Genomic DNA, 22,125 nt, shown 5'->3' on the forward strand with positions numbered 1-22,125 from the left:
GATGCTTTCATAACGTGGCAGATTTCAGAGATGTGTTCTTCTAGTCAATCTATGGTCTCACAGCTGTCGTCCATCCCAGAATACATTCTGCTAGTAACAGTGAGCAGCTGAATGTCAGAATGAGCATTTGTCACGCTGTGGCGGCGTAGGTTCCCCACTCGCTCTAGGTACACCTCCCCTTCCTGTTCTAATACAGGGGACAGCAAAGAGCCTTCAGAGATGTAATGAGTTATCCTTATCTCAGGATGACTCGGGTGTGCTCTTGTAGTGCTTTGTTCAGCTTCAGTGCAGCCTAGAAGAATGTGAGAAAGTCACAGCCAAAGGTAAAGTCTGTTTGCTTTAAAGAGATGGTTCACCCAGAATGAAAATTATCTTATTTATTTACTCCTATTCATATCCCATGATCCCAAACCTGTAAGACTTCATTACATGGAACACAAAATGTAATAAAAAAAATACCATGGGACACGCTTTAACACATAATGAAAGTGAATGCAAAATGAGTAAAACATGGACTTCAAAAGTCATGTGATAGTTTTGTGTGAGAAGATTGAAAATCTTTACAAAAAAAAAAAAAATCAGAAATGTTGCCATAGCAACAGTTGAAATGGTTATGTTAAAGCTGTTTTAAAAATGTTTAAAACTGAAATAAAAATAAATCTAATTAGAAATAAAATCACAAAAGCATATAACATTACTAAAACTAAAATAAAAAACTGAAAATATAAAAATAAGCTAATAAAATAAAATATATATGATATTTTTATAATATAAGCTGTATAGATACTGAAATATCACTGAATTCATTTTTCTCTGAATTGTTGATTCAGCTTTACAAATCTGAATGAATACAATGGCTTCATCTGAAATCTCACTCTCTTGAATAGGTATTTTTATTTTTTAGTTATGCAATTGCTAAAAAAACACAATGTTCTATGTTGTATGAATAAAATACAGACGTACTACATTCGCCATATTACCATACCCTATACTATTACTATATATAACAGGGTGTGTTGTATGTCGTACAATTAGGCATGCAAATATCTTGAGCTTGTGTTCACAACAGACCTTATTTCAGGCTTTTAACCAAAATCCATTAACAAAAAAAACATTGACTTCGGGGGCGATATAACTAGAAGTGCTAAAATGCTAACTCGTTTCTGGGCTTTGGCCAACAAAAATACAACATCCCTGCAGCACTCTAATGTGAAAGCATTTTGAGATGGCAACAAAACAGATTAAACTACAATGAATGTTGGTTTTCCTACTTGTGTGCCTGCAGTTCCATAGATAGGGTGTGACTACTAGCGCCACCAGACTTTCAAGCTGGCAATATTCCTTTGAAGGGCCTCTTGATTCCTGAATTCCCTACACATAAATAAGAACAGACATGAATAATAGAGATGGTTATATAGATGGGTTTGCAGTTAACATTCACCTGTAGCACAAGGAGCATCTGTGTGATGGATGCTGGGATGAGAGACCGATTCTTGCACAGCAGGTCACCCAGAGAAAGCTTCATTAGGACCAGATCCCTAAAGCCGAGGAGAGTCATCTGTCTCACTGTCAACTCCTGCCCCTGCATACAAAGAGAAAGACACTGAATACATTTCATGCAAAATCAAAATATACCACAATATAACTAAACAGGAAGTTTAGACACTAAACTCTATTTAGAATCCTTCTTTAAAGTAGATGTAATACTTCCTGTTTCTTTGCTTCTGGCTTTACATTCTAAATTCTTTATTCTAAGAGTACAGTATTGGGGATCAGCAGGTCTTCAGGCGCAGAGAAGATGATCTGGCGGCTGACTGTTTTACCTGCAGCATGAGTTTATCCTATCACAGATATCATTATCACACGGGATCAACCGCAGCAACTGAAAGGCTCTCTACCTGATCTGTGAATGCCCACACGGGACACGCATTCATAGCAGCAGCATAACAACCTTCCAAAAAAAAAAAAAAAAAATCAACATCCTTCTCCCAAATTTAATCAGGCGTGGAATCTCCCCAGTCAATCACTTTGTCCCACAACATCCAGTAGTCGTCGTCAGCCCACGAGATGGAGGACTGTAAAACACTTTCCATTTCTAGCTTCAAACTTCACAGATGCACAACTAAGACATGTATCGACATGTATAAAAGGCCATATTACTGGTCTGCCTCGGTGATCTAACTGTGCTCAAAATAAATATGTCAAAATAACTGATGGTCAATCAAAGACAGTTACGACCTTGGATAACAACATCTTGCATGTTCATTACAGAAATACACAGACCCTCTTCATTGCGAGTAAATCACTTGCATATGTGTCTAAATTACACACACAGACACAAAATTCATGTGTTTTCTTTCAAAAACATTTCAACAAAATCTTACAGCCCCCAAACTTTTGAACGGTATTGTATATAATACCCTTACAGCTTCTCATGAATCTGGATTTAAAGTTTAAAAGGTGAAACTCATTTCAGGTTAATCTGTGACTGATATGTGCAACCGGACACATTTGATGTTTCCAGTTCCGACCTCGCGTAAGTGTTGGAACATATTTTCTAGACAGGGAAGGCCAAGCTCACAAACAGATTTACCTGCAGAGGATATAAAATAGCCTGTAAAGTAGGCAGAATCTCAGAGAAAAATCTGTCCCACACCTGGGCCAAAACAAAAAGCTGTCTCTCTCCAGACTCTCCTAGGGGAAAAAAAAGGATCACGTTAAAGGTCTGTTTCATGATAAACACTCACGCACACACAGTAGATCCACTAGAGTCTCACCTTCATGCTTTTGAATCTCATCCAAAATGATTGATAGACCTTTGGTCAAAATCTGATTCTGCAATCAATCAGGTGAAGCAATATCAGCATGTTTTTCTTCTACCAGTAATCCATTTATTTTATTTTTAACCAAAAAAAGTCATGTTTTTGGGAACTGACACCTGGAAATACTCTTTGATAAAGAAGCCCATGTCCGCCCTTAGAAGCCACCTGCATGGATGAAAGCAAGCAACTGCTTAATGTAGTTATTACGCATTTTTAAATGTGACTTCATCAAGTGTTTATACCTGGTATTTTGACTCAAAGAGTACAGCTCATTCGGCTGTAGTTCCTCTCCCTTGAACACCTTAATAACAGCAGCAGAGATACTAAAGAACAAACAGCATTATTGAACATTTGAATAAGCCAAAAGAAATACAAGAACCTTTAAGGCAAATTCACACTACGCTGACAAAAGGCAACAGACACTTGGTTATGTTTTGACGGATTAGTGTGATTATCCCTGTCGGAGTCTGTTTGAGCTTGTTTTTTCGGACTTACAATCTCTAAAAAAAGTGACGTGCCGTAATCTGGTGACTGCCGGCGTTGGTCTGCATGTGCAATGTGATTTTGGCCTTTAAGAAGGAAAATGAACATGTAAAAAAATAGAGCAATGCTGGGACCCTGCTGGAGGGTGTAGGTGGATGGAGCTTGCAAAGTGTGCAAAGAAGGAACTCTCTTTTTCATAGCTCAGCCTTGCAACATTACAGACTGCTATGTCAGTTCACACCAGGCCATTTCCAGGTTTTTAGAGCTGTGTGAAAGTAGACAGGTGGATCTGACACATCACTGTTCGAGAACTTCATGTGGTGCACCAACTTCCTGTTACTAACTGTCCTGTTCTGTTTACACCGGTTCACTCATTAACCTCAAATCAACTCAACACTTTGTATCTTATCTCATTTTAGGATCTGGCACAAAAGCAATGATACAGCAAAATAATATTAGAAAACAATAAGAACTACAATACAGTAAGAATAAAATAAGCTAGAGTTGTGGTGCAGTGGACTGTGCACATGCTGAGGATGTGCGAGGATCAATGATACCCAGGCTTGAGTCTGATCTGGGTCATGTCCTGGTCATGTTCTCCTTCTCTCACCCCCATTTTCCTGTTGACACTGTATGCAGAACCTGATTTCCCCATGTGCAACATGGATCAACATCCTTGTTGATACTGGAACAACATACCGGTACCAATCAGATTTGAGGGACAAGTTTACAGTTTTTGTCAAGTTTAGGCTTACAACCAGGGTTTGGTGCTACTACATCAGTGTCATTCATCTATACATTTTCCCTCTGATTTTAGGGATTACTGGATAAGACTAAATTTTCTGACAAAATATGTTGACCCAGAAATGCGAATAACTCGGACAAATCAGAACGTGCGACACTGTATGAAATAAAGGCAACATTGAGCAGATCTTTTGTCTCACATTAATATATAATTATATTGTTGTGAGATATATACAGTTTCCCACTGGACGGTTTTCCCCCCCTTTATTCTCAACCAATGTTACATCAAACTATAAAGTATTACAAAAACAGTGTATGGTATTATAGATTTAGTCAAATATCTGGAACAGAAAACTTTGTCCCACATATGGTAATAAAGGAACAAAATAAATATAATACATACCGAGCCTGTCCATCACAGTGCAGAAACGAGTATGACATTAGAAGAGTATCTTTTGTCTTCTTAAAAAAACACTGTGGGTTCACACAGAGTGAATGTGTGCTCTTAGTTCTGGTATACTGACTGAAAACAAGACTTTTCAAAATCCTTGTTTTCCCTTGAGGCTAGCTCTGACTTCCCTTGCGCACACTGGGTAAATTTGCCTAGTCAACTGGTTACTGATTCATTAGCTATGAGAACGTATTGGTCATTCTTGATAATGAATAATCAGTGTTTTCCTGTGTGAAACAGTGTGATGTTTACACTCTCAAGGATGATAAGAATATCTATACACTACTGTTCAAAGGATTGGGGTCAGCATGAATTAAAATAATAATAATAATACGTTTATTAAGCAAAGGTTGCATTAAGTTGATAAAAGTGAAGTCTATTTCAAGTAAATGCTTTTTTTTTTATTTTTTTTTTATACTTTCTATTCATCAAAGAATCCTGAACAAAAAATGGTTTCCAAAAAAAAAAATTAGGCAGCCCAACTGTTTTCAAAATTGATAATAATAAGAAAGTGTTTCTTGAACAGCAAATCAGCATATTAGAATGATTTGAAGGATCATGTGACTCTAAAGACTGGAGTAATGATGCTGAAAATACAGCTTTGCCATCACAGAAAAAATACATTATATTCAAATAAAATAAAAATATTACATTATTATATTTATATTATATATTATATTATCACAAATATATTACATTATTATTAATATATTCAAATAGAAAACTGTCATTTTAAATTGTGATAATATTTCAAATATTACTGTTTTTTTTTACTGCATTTTTGATTAAACTAGATGTACCGCATGGCGGTACAAAATATGACCGCCGCTTAGGGATGCAACGATTATAGATTTTGTTGGTACGATTATAGTCTGAGGAATAATCACGGTTTCACGGTTATCACGATTATTTTGCATTCATTAATTTCACAACACTATTAGTTTATAAAATCACACGAAAACTCCTTATATTTTAAAGTGTTATTTATTGCTGCTCAGCAACCAAATAATACACCACAAAATAATAATACAAACAAACAAGTCCATTTCTCTCTTTGGAATTAAAGAAAAGTGAAAAAAAAAAAAAGATTTTTGACTTACTTTAACACTGAAAATAAATAACAATAAAAATAAAAATAGCCTTTTGAACTAGTTCATAGTTCTTTTTTTTCCATGCTTTTTTTTTTCATTTTTCAAAATGATTGCCACAGCCCATATTGAACCACAGACAATTATTTTATCAGTTTTAACACTGAAGCTATGCGTCAGATGTTTGTTTCCCATCCTCACCGACCTTGTCATAAAACTGGTTTAAATACGACGACTCCTTGCTGCTTTTTGTTTTGATTTAACGTAAGTGATGAGTCGTTCATGAACGATCCATTCATTGCGCCTGTCACGTGACAAATGAACGAAAGACTCTGAAGGTAAAGTAATTATTGATGTTTCCTGTAAACGATTTTTGACGGCATTATAATGATTTCTTAATTCAGAATATGATAAAGATTGCAGAGGTGGATATGTTCTGGGAATTTTGCAGTTAATAGTATAACATTTAAAGCCCCTTAAATGAACGAAATGACTCGAAAAAAGATTTGTTCATTTTGATGAACGAGATCGAACAAGAGAATCAGTAGTGGCTGGTGTTGCCAGATTGGGTGTTTTTTCCCGCTACATATTAAGGCCGGTTTATGGTGTGTTTTAGCTGTGTTTTCGCCTGGAAGGCTCTTTAGAAATCTGGCACTCTATTGAAGGAAGTTAAACTGAGAGCACGGCGTTCACAGACCAGAATGAACGAGTTCACAGTAACGTTCATCAGGCAGTAATACAGTACGTTCAGTTCACGTTCGCCCAAAATATGAACTAGTTCCGTGCTCCGTGTCTCATAAGCTCTTATAATGTTTTCATTTTGCGCAAGATGCAACATTTCCGTTCCGTGAAACACAAACGCGGTGTTGTGGAGCCTTTACGATTAATTAACCGTGACGAATTAAAGCGCGGTTAATAGTGAAATCGGTTAATCGTTGCATCCCTACCGCCGCTCAGGCCTGCATTGGCTTTCCACAAAAATAAATGACGTGGAGCAATTTGGCTGTATTGCGTGTTTATGTATATACCTAAAAAAAAGTAGTAGTATGTGCATGTCTGTCTCTGTGTGTGTATGTGTGTGTGTTTGTGTGTGCGCATGTGTGTGTTTGTGTGTGTGTGTCTGTGCATGTGGATTTGTATGGGTGTGTGTCTGTGCGTGTGGATGTCAGTGTGTGTGCATGCTTGCGTTTGTTTGTATTCCTGCATGTGTGTGTGTGACAGTATCATCCTAAACCAGCAACCCTTCGCTCAACAGCACCATCTACAGGCCGATGAGTGTACAGTCACTAAATGTGCACATAAATGAATTTATTTTATACCCCCCCATGGATGAAATTCTACGAAACTTAGCAGAGGATACCCCCAGAGGATGTCAAGTTAATCATACACATGAAATATGGTGCAGTTCTGAACATCTCCACTGAAGATAGGGGCGATTAAAGCATAATAATATTGCATTTTCATTTTTTATGGGAGGGGCGCAAATCACAAATGAGTGATTATGGGCTAGGTTGATGTGGGCCCTTAAGACCAACATACCATAAAAATTTCTTCATCCTCGGTGCCACGGTTCAAGTAGTTATTTAGGAAAAACTGCATTTTTTGGGTTTGGGGGGGCCCAGCGCGGGGGGGGGGGGGGGGGGGGGGTGGGGGGGGAGTGGCCCCCGGGGACCAAACGAAATTTTTCCGTAAAAGTCTAGTGGGGCTACATGCCCACCAAATTTCATGTTCCCCGGTGTTTCGGTGTCCCTGGTATCGTTGACGGAAAATTCAGATTGACAAAAAAAAAAAAACAACTTTGACAATCCCTATATGACCGCTTTCGCTAGCTACGCTAGCGGCGGTCATAATAAATGCAGCATTGTTGAGCATAAGAGACTTCTTTAAAAAACATTAAAAAAACGTTTCGACCACAAATATCTGAATGGTAGTGTATACATGTACAGTACATTTAGTCTATTGAAATGAGGTTGTCAAGAGGTCACACTGTAGCATTCATATAATTCCTAAATGGTAATTCAATTGAAAATGTTAATTTTACTGAAATAATTGTGCCAGGTGTTGAAATAGGACAAAGAAAAATCTAATATTATTCTCACTAGAAAGACAATTACACTATTTCAATTACTTTAAGTGCATTTCCAAATTATACATTGAAAAAAAATATTGTTATATTTGTATAGTAAAAGTTATAATGATAATTATTATATAGTGCTGTATAGCCACACAAGAGGTGTAGGAACAATGTACAAGGAAATCACGGTAAAATCAAAGTATTAATCTGCACAGATTTTGTCTTTAATTTCATTGCCTGGAGTCTCAATAACAATGACATACTATAACAACTGATATCCTATTTCTAGTTAAATAATTAAAAAAAGCATAATAATATAGCCAGATCACTGATCAATGTAAGGCAGTTTCTTTTCGGCACCATATCCTGAAGGTCCTGATGGCTGCTGTCTCTTGGCTTCCTGTGGTTGTAGGTTTCTGGAGCTGATGGCATTGGACCCTGTGAAACACAGGTAGTGTAGTGTTTACTTGAGAGGACAAAGACTGGGAGACAATGAAAAGAAGACACTCAGAGTAAGAGAGAGAACAAATAAGATCCAAAGATAAGGAAGAACACACAATATGAGCAAGGGCAACATAATAAAGGAAGCCTCACGTGGGGCTATAGGCACGTCTCTGTCACACTTCAGAGTACTTTTGTGGAAACACTCCGCAATCCAAGACAACACCTCTCCACAATACCTCACCTACAGATAAACGTACATGTTCAGTAAAGTCAGTTGGCAACATGAACTTAAATGAGGAATCTCAACAGATATTAAAGTCGACATGAAACGGAAGTTGCGATAGTCTTTTCTTCCCTATTGTGATGTATATCAGAGTGAAACAGCTTCTCGAAAAATAAAAGATCCATTGGCATCATCCACTGAATCATTGGATCTTTGTGGTAAAGATCACGAGGGTCATTTTATAATAAATACTGCAGTATTCCATTAAAATAAAACAAGATTTGTCCATTTTGATTTCATGGTGACTTTAAGTCAGCAGCTACTCCTTCACTTCACCTCAGTCTCCACTGTTGCCATTCGCTTTTCTTGATCCTTGAAACCCCCAACCAACCTCAGCAAACTCTGTACCCTATAAAATGACACATGTAAAAAGTAGATTATAATAGTTGTTCATACACTCCTTCAGCATTGACTTACCTGTAGCAGAAATCTCAATATAAGATAATGTGTTAATGATACATTTTATGACTATAAAATATAGTCCATCACAATCTTTTTAAGGACACAAAACTCTGGACTTTTGTCTACTAAAGCAGGTAGAGCCCTTTCGCATTTGGCTCGTAAACTCTGGAATAGCCTTCCTGATGATGTTGTGTTTAAATCTAGATCATATACATCTCTTTAGCCAAGCATTCACCTAATGCTTCTCATAAACTTGAAATTGAAATAGTGCCAAATACACATTGCCTAAAATGCTATGAACTGCAGCTATGCTAATTCCTCTCCTTTTGCTTCCCTGTTTTTACCTCAGGTTTCTACCACAAATTGCGCCAGCTCCAGTTTGGATCCAACCTTCGCAATGTTTTCAGGTGACGCCGACAATTACGTCAGATTATGGCAACTTTGGATCGACACGCAAAACTTTCACATATTATACTATCCTTGCATCACAATCATTACAAGCGCAAGTAGTAATCGCTGCCTAACATGTTCATTTTGTTAGCTTAACTACTATATTTCTACATACTATATTATAGCTCTATATTACCGCCATATGAACATTACTTTGATACACTTATCTTTGGCTGGTAACAGAATACTTCCTAAATTATAACACTGAAACAAGAATTCTCTGCTTTGAAACAAAAAGTATTGTGGAAAGTGCTATACAAATCCAAATCCATCTCATATGTGTATAGCGTTTAAATGTGACTCACTTAGAGGAAGTGTATCTGAGTCTCTCTCCACTGCTCTCCCTATGCTCTCGTTCCAGTTTAGCCAAGTAGTTCTCCTTCTGCACCGTCTCCCATGTCATCAGCTTCTGGTCCAGGCCAGCTGGTAGTTCCCTCTCTGACCACAACAAGAATAGAGGAACAAACATTCAACCACATATTCTTTAAATTATCTTTGCTTTTCCTTGGCCACTGCTTTAATTGCACACTGTAGACTGGAGTTTGATTGATCATCAGAAATATTATGAATTATCTAAATAATCTGTACAGGAAGTGCACAGTCAGTGTGACGACTTCCTTACCCAGCAGATCCTGGTTGTTTTCTGTCGTTTTGACGAGGCTGAGGAGAACTTGAGAGATGTGGCTGATGATGATGAAGGGTGGGGCTAGTGCCGGGCGGCTGTGGTATTCAACAATCAGGTTGTAGCGCTGAAACTTCCAGAAGATGTCTGCATTCTCCTGCACCACCTGGAAGGTGTAGCTGCGGAGAGGTGACATGTTTGGTTGCATTTCAAATAGCATTTTGTGACATTGTTTATGAGAAGAATTGTATTTTCACACACACACACACACACACACACACGCACGCACGCACGCACGCACGCACTCACGCACGCACACACACACACACACGCACACGCACACCCATCTTTACTGGAAAATTAGGTTACACTTTATTTTGAGTGTTCGGTTAGGGGTTAGGGTTCGGGTTGCAAAGTTACTTTTAAAAGTATAAAATGTGAGCAGATATTAAGCAGACAGTCTACGTATACTCTAATGAGAGTTAGTTGTAGGTGCAAAGTCATTTATAGTTATCAAAATGTGTAAAGTGGAACATCGAAATTTTACCGAAAAGTGCAAAAAAAAAATTTCATTGGATTTTACTTTTTCACAGTCAAGAATCTCCAAACAGAATCTCCCAGTTTTGTATTAGCTGAACTCTGACCTGAACATGGCAATAAGAAGGTTGAGCAGCAACACATTTGTGACCAGCAAATAGATGACGAGCAGCAGAATGACCAGCCAGTTGGCGTATAAGTTTGGACAGGGTGGCAGAGTCCCTAAGATGATCTCCTGCACATCAGTAGTGCAGTTATCGTCTGACATCTTTGCCGCTGTGAAGATATGGAGAAATATAGTCAAAAATAAGCTGCAATAGCTCCACCTAGAGGTCAAGTCTAATAACTACAAATTCATTTAGATGAAAGAACAAATGTTGACAGAAAGTGTGTGACTAGACCCACTGAGCATGAAATTAACCATTGATTAAGTATTAAACACTATTAAATTGATATCTAGTCAATTTTGTTTCTGGTATTTACTTCAAACCAGTGTTGTTATTGTTAAAGGGATAGTTCACTCACAAATGAGCATTTGGTTATCATTTACTCACACTCCAGTTGTTCCAAACCTGTATGAATTTCATTCTTCTGCTGAATACAAACTAATATATTTTGAAGAATATGGGTAACCAAACAGTTGATGGACCCCATTGACTTCCATGATATGGAGAAAAAAAAAATAAAATAATAATAATAATAATATATATATATATATATATATATATATATATATATATATATATATATATATATATATATATATATATATATAAAATATCAAAATATCTTCTTTTGGGTTCAGCGGAAGAAATAAACTCATACAGGTTTGGAACAACTTGAGGGTGAGTAAATGATGACAGATTTTTCATTTTTGGGTGAACTATCCCTTTAACTAAAACTTTTAAATATATAAAAAATTATATTATTTATAGATTATATATAAATATTAATAAACGAAAAAACTCAAACTTAAAAAGTTTAAAAATGTGAAATATTGCACTTGCAAGTAACTGCAAATAGTCTACAAGTTGAAGTACTAAAATTACTAAAACTTATAAGAAATATATTTTTAAAAATAACAAAAATGTCAAAATCACATAAACAATTACTACAATTTAAACAGAAATTTAAATGAAAACTGAAAATATACAAATAAAAGCCTATTAAAAATATTGATAAATACAATAATAGTGTATAAATAATAATAAAATAACACTGCTTACAAAAAAGTCTTTATCAATGCAAGAACATATAAAGAATATATAGTGTACCATCTATTTCCTCTAGAGGAATCTGTCCAAATATATGGAGATACGGGCGGTACAGTGCCCTGCGGAAGACCCAATCGATGCGCGGGTCGTTGGGGTGCAGAAGCGCCTGTGTCGTCACTCCATACGCTATCAGCCACACGGTAAGGAAGAAGAGGAAGAAAAACACGTCCTTGATCTGTAAAATCATAATGGGGTTAAACAGATGTTTGTTCTGTCTATAGTTTTTCATTTTAAATGATTTTTACCATTCTCTCCACAATGATGATTTTAGGCCCAAGTTGCTTATGAATAGCAAAAATGTGAATGAGTCTTAAGGTGAAAACCATGAAGTCCAAAGCAAGAACAGTTCGTCCAGCATCATAGGTGCTTGAGGCCATTCTTAAGACAAAAATAATAAAAAATTAGCACAATGCTACTCTTAATGCTGCTCACAAAACAGCACTATTTGATCAAAATACCTGCATGACAATCCCACCACGAAGAGACAGATGGCCACCATGTCGCATTTGTTCCAGTTATCCTCCACATATAGCTTCATCTTCTTCAGAATACTCATGTCCTCATCCGTGAAGAAACTCTGTGCATCAGAGAGTGTCAAATATCATACATTAAATAGCAGCTTTTCACAATACAACTGTACTGTGTTGTACTCAAAACAGAAAAGAAAGGTTGTGGACTTCAGGAGGTCCATCAACCCCTTAAAATCCTCCTTTAAGACCATCAAAATAACATAAAAAAGGTCTCAGCAAATAATTTACTGATTAAAATGCAAAGTGTTTAGTCCTGATGAACCAGTTATGCACCTCTGTCACTGAATCTGTCCTCATCCATAATCCATTTTTATTTAGTATCATCACACATGAAGAAGCCACACCTTTGCACATTAGGCACCCAGCAGAAAGAACCCATCATTGGCTGTCATTTACCTTTCCTCCAGGACTCACACAATGAGTAAGAGTCTGGTAGGTGAGATTACCAGTGAGTGATTACATCCTGGTCACCACATCTTTTCAAATCTCTACCCTCAAATGATCATTTCAGATCCATCAAAACAAGAACAAAAACAGTATATTCCCCTGAGCCGCAGCTCTTATAAAGAACTTCCCAGAATTGGATATTCTCCTTAACCCGTCTCCCATTTTTGTTGGCACTGTTTGTTCAGCTGCTTGAGCACACTGGCCACTTTACTGCCAAACTGCATTTGTACCTGTTATTTCAGATAAACCCATACACTCCACCCTGTATGTGTTCATAGTTAGTATTGTATTGTGTATTGTATATATTGTGTGCATTTTCCTGTAGTGTATTGTACTATATTATAAATGGCATATTGTATTGTACTGTTGAGTGAATGTGATGAATGTGTTGTGGTCTGTTAAATCGCATTTTATACTGTATTTTTAAGTCATAAGCTCAGACTGTTAGACTTTTGAAAGGCACTTTTTTTAAATACAATTAACACTAATTTATACTGGACAATGAATTGTATTATTATTAAAAATCTACATTTGAAGTACAGAAATTACAGTTCTGCACCTTGTTCACTACTTCAGTTCAAATCAATTTTGAATTTATAAGTCATTCCTTATTCAAATCTTAATGGTGCACAACCCTGTAAGAGTAAATATGTGAAAAACTCTGCTAAACCTTGTGCTGTTCTATTACTATTATAGTATTTATCAATATTTTAAATGAGCTTTTATATTTCATCTTGATTTTAGTTGAAGTTTTATTAATTTTGTTATTTAGTAGTAGTTTTAGAATATTCTGTTATGTCATTATATATATATATATATATATATATATAATTTTTTTTTTATATTTTACTTAACAATAACAACACTGCTTTACATATTCTGAGGAATCATTATATTAGAATTCTAGAATTATGTTTCTGGTAATTTTGGATAGATCAACCTCTTCTATAAGCCGTATCAAAAGAGAACCATACAAGACTGCGTAAACATACACACACACGTTAAATCATAGACCATAGACATTTAGTCCTACTTGTCGGATTTCTTCCAACACCAGGGTGAAGACCCAGAAGTAGAGGATGATCTCAGCTGCAGATGGGCCGTTCGGTGGTGGGGGCCGGAAGTCCAGGAGGAGCACGTAACTGAACAGAATGAGGAAGGCAAAGTACATGATGACATTCCCCATAAACACAGTGACCGGAGCACTCCAGAAACGATTCCACCGTCGCAGCACAACATGAATGAAGGTTGCACTGCAGGTCTGCACTGCAGGGTCACCGCCACCTTCAACGGCACTGAGGGGAAAAAAGATGAAAACGCTTCTTTAAAAACGAGTTCTTTAAAAGGATACTTAAGCTTTACTGTAGTTTGTATCTATTCCAGTATGAAATAGAGACTTACGCTGGGTCCTCGTCTGTGAGCAACAAGGCTCGCTCTGTTTCCAAACTGTCCAGCTCGTCAAACGGCTCCCCATCACCTTTGCTCACTTGTTCCGTTGCACTGTGACACATCCACACATTATATGCTCATAATGCTCAATGAATCAACAAATCGATTTAAACGCCATACATGGAATTAATAACAACAAACATCCCCACTTGAACTTGACGAGACTGGTCCAAATGAGGGGAGGGATGAAGAACGTGAGCACAAGTCTAGAGATGGCAGTGTCTGTCCTCATGGCTCCCCACCAGACTTTGGTCAGCAGGGCCTGTGCAAGACAATCCACGTAAAGTTGATCATAGGGATAAGGCTGGCATGAAAATGCAAGAATAATGCTGTTACCTGGACACCATCATGAGCAAAAAAGCATTTGGCATCTGCAACAGTGGCGAGATTCAGGACGGTTGCTTTGCTCCAACAGCGTGTTTTTCTCACCAGGAGGGAATAGGCTCTGTCTTCACTGTTTGAATAACACTCACTGAAAAGATCTGTCAGAATAGTGCAGGTATCAGAACTGAGCAGTCTGGTAGTTACAGTTGATATAGGCTCTTCACACAGCTTAAAGAAATAGTTTAACCAGAAAAGAACATTTTTGTGTAATTTACTCAACCTAACGCTGCTCTTAATGTGCAATTAAACCTGCTGAAAAATCCAGCATAAACCAGCATGAATTCCATGTTGGTCCAGGCTGGTTTATGCTGGTCTATTGCTGGTCTAACTAGTGGACCAGAATAGTCATGCTATTCTCTAGCACAACTGAGCTGGTGAAGCTTGTCCCAGCATGTCAAAAACACTTATGCTGGTGACCAGCAATACCGGATTTTTCAGCATTCACCCAAAAATGAACATTTTGTTATCATTTACTTTATTCACCCATATGCCATTCCTTTCTTTCTTCTGCCAAACATAAAATTAGACATTTTGAGAAATATCTCAACATTTTTCAATATATCATCTTTTGTATTATGGAGATAAAAGCTTAGAAAAACATGATGGTGAGTAAATGACCCCAAAATGAAGTCTTTCATCATTTATTCACCCTCATGTCATTCCAAACCTTAATGACCTTCTTTCTTCTGCAGAATATAAAAGAAGGTATTTTGAAGAATGTTGGTAACCAAAAATTTTGGTTACCATTGTATGGACAAATGGTACATTTCTGAGACATTTCTCAAAATATCTTCTATTATGTTCTGCAGGAGACAATAAGCCACACAGGATTGGAATGACATGAAGGTGAGTAAAGAATGACAGAATTATCATTATTGGGTGAACTGACCCTTGAAATGTTTGACTGTTTGGGTTCTCCACTTGCAGTGAGTCTGTGGTTGGTATTTGTGTGATTCTCACCCATAGCAAACTGCTCATACTTGGCATTCTTCATACTGCGAGCAGACTCTGCTTCAGTAGCCCGATGGGCCATTTCCTTCATGATCTTACAGCCCACCAGAGCAGCTGCCACGGCCTCCGGGCCCTAAAACACACAAATGCCTATTAAAGACGAATGTAAAATAACGCATTGAATAAGTACTGTACATAAAGTAGAAATAAGCACAATTATTACTCTGCAAGAATGCAAAGACAAGCAGTGAATTCATTCAGTGTTGATTCTCAGCTTATCAGGACTTTTTTTCATGCAAATTGCCCTTCGTTTATTGACCCTTGTAAAGTTTGATCTGTAAACCCAACTGAGGTCAAGTCAAGTGTGTTACTCGACTAGCAATCAATTGGACTTAGGTTATAGCTTCTGATAAGGTCTAAAGAACAAATTGTGAACATGCAAATTCAATTCACATTTATTCACAAATGGACTTAGTTCATGAAAATGAGCTTATCGCTCATGTTGGTTTATTGACCCACCATGGCCCAGAAGTAGTTAGCCATTTCCTGCCTATTCTGCAGAATAGCCCAAATGAAGAGGTCTCTCCAAGGGTGCTCACAACGTCGGTCCATGTCTGGGAGGTTTTTCTGGCTGTGGAAAAGACGGCCTTTCCCCATCCTCTCCTGCAGCAGATACACATAATATAGCAGAATGGTAGCATGGTGTGTTATGTGTAAGTGCATGTTAAAGGCCCACTCACCGCTGGAAGTTTTTGGTAGAAACCCTTACAGGTGTCATCAAGAAAGTCTTTAAGGACTTTGGAGACCTCATGGAAGGTGAAACGAGGCCTGCGGTCACCTGGTTCAGTGTAGGGGTGTCCTGACATCCGTTTGCTGGCCAAATGAGCCTGTTTCTCCTGATGCTTTTTCAGGAGCAGAGTGTGAAGGAGGTTTTTCTCGGACACAGAGCAGTAGAGCTCCTGAAGACGGCCATAAGTTAGGAACTCGTTTATGTTCACACCATTATCAACAAACAGACGCACAAAGTCAGGTTTGTCATTTATCATTGCCTCCATCATCACCTCCTCCAGGTCCTGCGCCTAAAAGAGAATAAATAGATATTGTGTTTAAGAAGCCATAACAAGTATTGATCATTTAAAACGCACAAAACAATATTGTTTAATTCTTACACTCCATGCCACATCTCCACTGAAGATCTCACTCTTAGCAATGTCCACCCTGTTCCAGGCCACAGCCAGTTTCAACTCATCCAGGAAGTCCTGCGCTTCCTGACTCTGACTCTTACACGCTGAGCCCAGGCAAAGACAAGAACAATTACAGACTCACCAACATCAATATACAGAATTGCTCTTAGTTGTTTGCTTTAGTTAGTATAATATAATGGTTCCTCACCCTTAACCAGGGCTTTGAGAATTACTGTGTCCAGTTCAGAGTCCTGTTCTGGGTCATGCACTGTCAGCAGGTGACCGTAGTCCAATATTCTCTGGATCTAATAGACAAAATCTAAGACTTTACACTATATATAATCTAAAACAAAAAACCTATCTAAATATCATAAAACAAAAGTAGTCCATTACCAGTTTGACCCAGGAAGTGATTTCAGTGCTGTGTAGGTCCTTAGAGAAGGTGTTTGTCAACAGCTCTTGGACCATTTCAGCATCCCAACATCCTCTGTCCATCAGGGTCACTAAAATATCAGCGACTCCTCCTGAGCCAGCTAAAATCAGCCAGGGTATTGAATTCTGAATATTCTTGTACATTTTCTGTAAGACGGGAATAAAAGTGGAAATTACCAACCTGGGAAAACAACACGCCACAATAAAACACTTATAACATACAGTATCAATTCATTAGATATGTTTTATTAATAAAATGTTAAGAGTGACCTGTAATATCCTTGGCTCTCCATGGACCAGAAGACACAAAACTGGGATTTCTATACTGCCTGTGCCTGTTAGAACAATGGATTCATTTGAATCTCAGAGCACGAGAAGACAGAAACCGGAGAGACGGTTGAAAACATATTGAGTCTTAACTCACCCCCATATCCCGTGCGCTGCAGAGAGATGTGTTTGAGCATCCTGACTCTCATCTCACCAGTGGCTCCAGGTCTCTGAGGGTCCTCGTCCACCAGGATCAAATGGGAATGATTGCAGTCCAGGGAATACACTGCACCGTGGGGAAGATCCTCATACGGGTATGTTGCTGGGTGATCAGGCTAAATAAAAAAATTCAAAATTTAGAAAAATTAAACAAAGTTTTCATATAAAGTAAACATTAAATTATTAATGAAGTTATATAGTTGGAGTTGTAGGCCGACCCGGAAGTTAGCATCACCCTGATTCCCTCAACAAAAAGCCAATATGAATTTTATGCAGAAAATAAGCCCTGTGACCAACAAACGTTTATGATTTTTTCCACATTTTGTTCATCAAGATAATTCTCACAACTTTTGTGAATTTTGAAGGCTACATAATTAAAAAGCTATAAACACTAGAGTGACTTCAATGTCACCACCACCACAAAGGATCTGACATGATCTAATGATTAGGGAGTAAGACTGGTAACCCGAAGGTTGCGGGTTTGATTCTCACTACAGGCAGGAAACAACACCTAACCCCCCAATCGCTCCCGGGGCGCCACAGTAAAAATGTCTGCCCACTGCTCTGGGTGTGTGTGTTTACAGTTTGCAGTTTGTGTTTGTTCACTACTCACTACTACTCATATAAAAAACCTATTGACTTCGGGACAATGGAACTAAGTGCAAAAATGCTAACTGATTTCCAGGTTTTATAGGACTCATTTCTGCAGCTCTCTATTGCATAATAAAAAGTCCACGTGCCTTTTCCATGCAACTAAATTATATGAGATAAATGAAAACATCAAAATGTTGGGGTAGTTCAGGTTGATTGGACCAATGAACCTGCATTCACCCCAATCTCTTTAGAAGTCCCCACCTTTGCAGACAGCAGCAGATCTCGGTTCTGAATCATGTTCCAGGGAGCAATTCCAATGGCCACCACTCGCACCTTAGAGGAAGTGCTCGCTAGAGAGTGGTCTCTTACGGCCTGACCAAGGTTCTTGGTGATGCCAAAACGCAAACCACTGGTGAGGATCCACGCCCCTATGTAGGTCAAGGGTCAGAGATCTGTGACAATCAAAAAGAGATTATGATTTCTGTTTTTAATGAACAATAAATAATCCACCTGTGCTTTGTGCCGCCTTCACAAGGCCTTTCCTAAGTGTGTCCCTCAGCCAGGGCTTCAGCTGAGCCACTTCATCACCTCCCATTAGTGCCACCACCAGATGAGGAGGGGCCAGACCCCACTGCTTAGTCAAAATCTCATAGATTTCGGCTGGATCTGTGGAGCTGGTGACCCTGACAAACTGGACTGACAAATGAAGTCTGTGAATAATGTGCACAAGCTTAAACCCATCAAGAACAGTGATGATTCTGAGTAAAAACAAAATGATTTTGTAAAAGTCTGTCCTTGTGTACCTTGCCCTTGGTCCGACTGACACCGACAAAATCAATATCTCCCAAACGTCCGGCCGTCCAGTGGGTTCTCTCATTGCTCTTCTCTCCAGCATGAACAGCGGACTCTGTAAGTGGGTTGTAACAGCGACATCCCACTGGAGAACTGCAAATAGTGACAGAAAAGGTCAAGCATTTTGAACTGTGTTAAGTATTTATTGGTGATAAGTCGTGCCACCAGTCTCACCTGTGTTCTTTGGACTCACTCAACAGTTCCCCACATTGCAGACACCTTCTGCCCTGCCGTAACACACCCTAGAAAGAATTAAAATGCATTTGTATTACAGACCATTCAGGTGCAGCTATAGGAGCGCTGCTCTGCTCAGTGAGGAACTTTATGTAAAGCAGAAGCAATTTTCATTTTCTTCTTTTACACACATGCAAACTTTCCCTGCCTCCAGGTAAAGGCCGAGCAACACATGAATTGGGAAACTGACCTGATTTTTACCAACCCGAGGTTAAGTAAGAGTCAGCGAGAAAGAAAGGTGAAAGACAAAACAGAAAATTTAGACTTTATTGGACAGACTGTATGGGATTTGAATATGGAAATGTGCATAATAAAACACCCTTGTATAATTGTTTACTGATAGCAGGCAAAATTGATCATCCACAGAGGTTCTCTATGCATTTGTCCTCTTGGACTTATTTGCAGCCTAGTCAACAGTGATTCGAAAGAGTCATAGTAAAAGCAGTCAGGAACTGAAATGCAATGCTATAAAAACATTTCAGGAGGTTATCAGCATGTGATTGATGTAATCAGATTTGATTCATGTCTTTTTTTTTTTAATCAATTCGTTTTTTATCCAAATGCCATCAGGTTCAGGTGTAACTGCCACCTTACCTGCTTAATGCCAGCCCTTTTTATTGTGAAACCTCCAATTTCCTAATGGTTGCCATTCATTTCATTGTTCTCAAACAAGAGACATTTCCATCTGGTTTGATCAGTAAACATGCAATTACTCAGTCAGCCAGCAGTCATTGAAAAGTAGTTTTAACAATAAATAAAAGGATTATGTTAAATTGATTCTTGGAGGAGGTCGCCAGGTGTTGATTATTGAAAAGTACCAATGACTTTTATGCAAACATGATTGATGTGTGTGGTTGTGTGGCGAGCTGCAGGAGCTGCCCATGATTTGACTAGGGAAAGGGATGGAGTGTATGAGAGATGAAAAAACCATAGGAAAGACAGCACACAAACACAATTATTTGCATTAAAGGTGACACACAGAAATTACATTATATCCATCAGGAAACAAATATTCTAAAAACTCGCAGTACAATGAATGGAACACTTTGTCAATTAATGATGTTATGATTATGTAATGTTTTCTACTAAATTGTCGCTTTATCTCTTAATATATTTATTTCAGAGTCCAATTCTTGTACTTGAAAAAAAGTCAATTCATTCAATTCACAAAATTAAACCAATGAAACCATTACCTTGAAATTTCAGAAACATAGATGGCTGTGGAGGTATATGAATAATAATTTGACATGCTAAACTTAACAATCAAAATGATTGCCTTAAATAAAATATTTGCTATTTATTTGATTGCATCTTTACATCTTTTACTATAAAAGTATTTTTGAGAAACTGTTTAGCAATGTATAAACTTCACAGAAATGACCAGCAATCTGACGCCAGGTTTTGCGCTGAAAGAATTCACTTACCAGAGGAGTATCCTGTTGCCCCAGCATGATATCTGGATGTTGGTTTCTCTCTTGGATCCTCTGAGCTTATTTCAGGCCACAACAGGCTTGGGCAGCTCTGGAGTGCCACCAGGAAGTGAATCAGGAGGTTTATTCGGACAAAACCACTCCCTAACCAACCGCTGCTTATGCCTAACCACTTAGGCTACCTGCCTTCCTCCGATCTCCACCATAAACATTCCAGCAGGAAAATATCTTCAAAATAAGTGATTCATTTCCATGCTTACTATTATTTTTTTCTCCTATATTTAATTTGCTTTGGACTTTTTGACATTGTTAACAGTTTGACAGCTTACAATGCCCTGGAGGTCTGGCTAAAATTAAACGTGGTGATTAAAACGGTTGTTGATTTGTAAAAAAAAAAAAAAAAGATTCTTAATACTTTTCAGAATTCAGAAAAAAGCCATGTTTTAAGAATATGGCATAAATCAGGCGAATGATATAGGATAGACTATGAACTAACCCCTCTGTAAAAATCCTCAGAATAGGCCTATACAGTAGCCTAAATGGGAATAAATTTGGAAAGTTTTGTGTAGCCTAAGTGCTACAGAAGTGGAGATTTCTGACTCAGTTTGAGGAAAATACGTGTTTAGAGAAAGCGGCATTTTATTAGATGTGTAGGCTATTGTAATTGAAATCTACCGGTAGGCTACAAGTGCAAATAGCCTACTTTGCCTAAATGTCTATTTTTGGATGTTTACTTTCTACTAGTTTGAAAGAAGTCGTGTTATGAAGGTTAAATAACTCAAAAACCCCGTAAATCAAAAAATGGCTTTGCCTGTTAATGTCTTACATTACTTGTGAAAATGTATTTTGTCACCAACTGAAGTGTATCTGACGTTAGGCTCCAGTTTTCTAACAGTTGCAGTTACTCGAATCAACCACTAGGTGTCAGCAACTCCAAGGAAAATTGAGCACGAAGATCAAGAAGACTGTCGAAGAGGTCGTCTTTATAATGTGCTCAAATCGGTTCAAATTTACAACGGGCTGTTGTTATCTCATGAAGCTGGTCTGAAATCAGTTTTGTAGGTATAACGCCATACAAAATAGCCATCTGACTACTAGGCAGCATATCTCAACTGCACTTAAAGGAATATTTCACTTTAAAATGAAAATTCTGTCATCATATACTCACCCTCATGTTGTTTCAAACCTGTATGAATTTCTTTCTTCTGCTGAACAGAAAGGAAGATATTTAGAATAATGTAATTAACCAGACAGTTTCTGGGTCCCATGGACTTTATAGTATATATTTTTTCCTACTATGGAAGTCAATGGGACCCAGAAACTGCCTGGTTACTGACATTCTTCTAAATATCTTCCTTTCTGTTCAGCAGAAGAAAGACATTCATACAGGTTTGAAACAACATGAGGGTGAGTATATGATGACAGAATTTTCATTTTAAAGCGAACTATTCCTTTAAAAACGCGAAGTTATACATTAG

General features: G+C 37.9%; 2 protein-coding genes across 2 annotated transcripts; both read right to left on the minus strand.

Moving 5' to 3' along the window:
- Positions 1-44: 44 nt before the first annotated feature.
- On the minus strand, positions 45-3,960 carry LOC308704898 (proline-rich protein 5-like; the record flags this gene model as incomplete). Its single annotated transcript, XM_081389573.1, has 8 exons — positions 45-292; positions 1,272-1,371; positions 1,442-1,582; positions 2,594-2,674; positions 2,767-2,835; positions 2,939-2,987; positions 3,065-3,145; positions 3,863-3,960. 8 exons carry the CDS (start codon positions 3,958-3,960, stop codon positions 45-47), a joined length of 867 nt encoding a protein of 288 aa, XP_081245699.1.
- Positions 3,961-7,857: 3,897 nt separating this feature from the next.
- trpm5 (transient receptor potential cation channel, subfamily M, member 5) lies at positions 7,858-20,668 on the minus strand (the record flags this gene model as incomplete). The annotated part of the gene is made up of 26 exons (XM_081389576.1): positions 7,858-8,100; positions 8,257-8,347; positions 8,666-8,738; positions 9,547-9,679; positions 9,864-10,042; positions 10,508-10,676; positions 11,675-11,849; positions 11,920-12,052; positions 12,133-12,251; positions 13,685-13,946; positions 14,053-14,151; positions 14,250-14,362; positions 14,437-14,582; positions 15,445-15,568; positions 15,955-16,098; positions 16,176-16,514; positions 16,605-16,723; positions 16,828-16,924; positions 17,013-17,198; positions 17,322-17,386; positions 17,476-17,653; positions 18,393-18,559; positions 18,642-18,822; positions 18,935-19,076; positions 19,158-19,225; positions 20,642-20,668. The coding sequence occupies 26 exons, from the start codon at positions 20,666-20,668 to the stop codon at positions 7,988-7,990; spliced, it is 3,642 nt and encodes a 1,213-aa protein (XP_081245702.1). The 3' UTR covers positions 7,858-7,987.
- Positions 20,669-22,125: the final 1,457 nt, after the last annotated feature.

This window comes from Scardinius erythrophthalmus, assembly GCF_964197995.2.
Source record: "Scardinius erythrophthalmus genome assembly, chromosome: 2".
Lineage (NCBI taxonomy): Eukaryota > Metazoa > Chordata > Actinopteri > Cypriniformes > Leuciscidae > Scardinius > Scardinius erythrophthalmus.